General features: G+C 41.4%; 1 protein-coding gene across 1 annotated transcript; it reads right to left on the bottom strand.

Annotated features, from left to right (window-relative positions):
- Positions 1-437: 437 nt before the first annotated feature.
- Positions 438-1,112, bottom strand: LOC112025828 (uncharacterized). Its single transcript, XM_024058514.1, has one exon. It carries the CDS (start codon positions 1,110-1,112, stop codon positions 438-440), a length of 675 nt encoding a protein of 224 aa, XP_023914282.1.
- Between the last annotated feature and the right edge of the window lie 934 nt (positions 1,113-2,046).

Below are 2,046 nucleotides of genomic sequence, written 5' to 3'. Positions count from 1 at the left end.
AATAGCTTTTGAAACAATTTTAAACACCACATTACACAAACTTATAGGCCTATAATCAATCACTGTCTTTGGTTCCTTAACTTTTGGAATAAGAACAATATGGGTTTCATTAAAATTAGGCAGGACAAGACCCAAATTAAGAAAATCAAGAATAGTGCATTAACTACATCTCCAATTTTAGGCCAAAAATGTTGGAAAAATAGAGGAGGCATACCGTCTAGCCCAGGCGCCTTCAGAAGGTACATTTGCTTCAAAGCCAAATGAACTTCATCTGCAGTAAACTCCATTGTAAGCTTCTGGTTCATACTGGAAGTGACTCTAGGCTACACTGCTTCTAATATCTCATCAAAAGTTGTTGGATTACTGGAAGTGAACAGATCTGTATAATAGTCCAACACTATCCCACCCATTATCTCTTCATCCTCCTGCCATACACCCTATGCATCCAACAACCCATCCATTTGGTTTTTCTTTTGCCTTGATGATGCTTTGGCATGAAAAAACCCAGTATTCCTATCTCCAGAATGAAACCAATTAATTCTAGACCGTTGATGCCACATAGTGTCTTCCTTCTCATGCCAACAGTTGAGTTCAACTCTGATTTTTCTCATATCTTGGATATTACTTGGAGAACTCGGTTGCAATTCAAGCCACTCCAAGTGTTTTTGTAACTCAGCTATCTTCTTACCCACATGCCCAAACTCCATCTTGTTCCAAGCATCCAGCCTAGAACTGCAAACATTCAGACAAGCATTCAATGGAAAGTTAGTTGGAGAAGCTAAGCCCTCGGTCCATGCATCCATAACCACCTCCTCACACCGTGGTTCCTTAAGCCACATAGATTCAAATCTAAATGGATTTTTTCCTTTTTTGACATTTGTCTTCCTCACAAAACGTAGTACCAAAGGAGAATGATCTGAAGCTGAGGAAGTTAAATAGTGTAGACATGCCATTGGGAATAAATTCACCCAATAAGTTGTAGCCAGGGCTCGATCAAAATGTTCTCTAATTTGAGATCCATCATTCCTTTCATACAACCATGTAAATTTTGGACCAATAAATCCAATGTCTCTGAGACCACACCAATTAATCGCTTCAACAAAATTTGCCATCTGCTACCTCTATCTGTTACTTCCACCCTCCTTCTCAGACATCCCCCTAAGCTCATTAAAATCCCCAATGACTAACCACGGTAAAGAAGAAGTAGTACTTAAATGCTTTAGCTTAGCCCATGATTTTGGCCTCTTCCCGATTTCCGGATGCCCATAAAACCCCGTTAAGTGCCACCATCCCACTCTAGCTCCTCCATCCACCCAAGCATCAATATGGGACATAGAATAAGTTTGGATATCCAACTTCACATTTTCCTTCCATAACATTGCCAATCCACCATTGGAACCATTACTAGCAACAAAAAAACCATGTTTGAAACCACATTTATCCCGAACCATAATCATCCAATCATCATTTGATTTTGTCTCCATTAAGAAGACAATATTGGGATCTTCTCTACATACCACCTCTTTCAAGGCATTAACTGATCGGAGGTTCCTAAGCCCCCGGCAATTCCAACTTAAGAGACTCATTGGGCCCGGTAGGGTTGCTCAGCAACCTCCGCCGATCTAAATTCTTATTTCAAAAGCACACCCAAATTTCTATCTTCTTCATCCAATTTAATTCTTTTCTCCCTCACCCTTATCTCCTCAATCATCCCTGCCTAGCTTGTACTTCTTTTTGGTCCTTCTTTCTCGACATGGCCCTTATCATTGACTATTACATGGGGTCTACTAACTCTAGTCCATGTACCTAACTTCTGATTGCCCACATTCATAGACTCACGGGTTGGGCTTCTTGTCAACTGTTGGGCTTTAGAAACAACTCCCAAACCCGAAGCTTTGTTAGCCTTCTTGCCCATGGACTTAGAACTCCACCCCGGGCTGAACAATTTGTCGCACTCCACGTTCACCTCCTCTCCCAATTGGCAGCTATCCTCCTCCATACTCAATACTAGAGACCCCGTGGTATCATGCATGCAAGACGGACCCT

This window comes from Quercus suber, unplaced genomic scaffold (genome assembly GCF_002906115.3).
Source record: "Quercus suber isolate HL8 unplaced genomic scaffold, Cork oak 2.0 scaffold_69, whole genome shotgun sequence".
In the NCBI taxonomy this organism is placed as follows: domain Eukaryota; kingdom Viridiplantae; phylum Streptophyta; class Magnoliopsida; order Fagales; family Fagaceae; genus Quercus; species Quercus suber.
The sequence above is the reverse complement of the archived record's forward strand: the minus strand, read 5'-3'. Positions and strand labels throughout refer to the sequence as shown.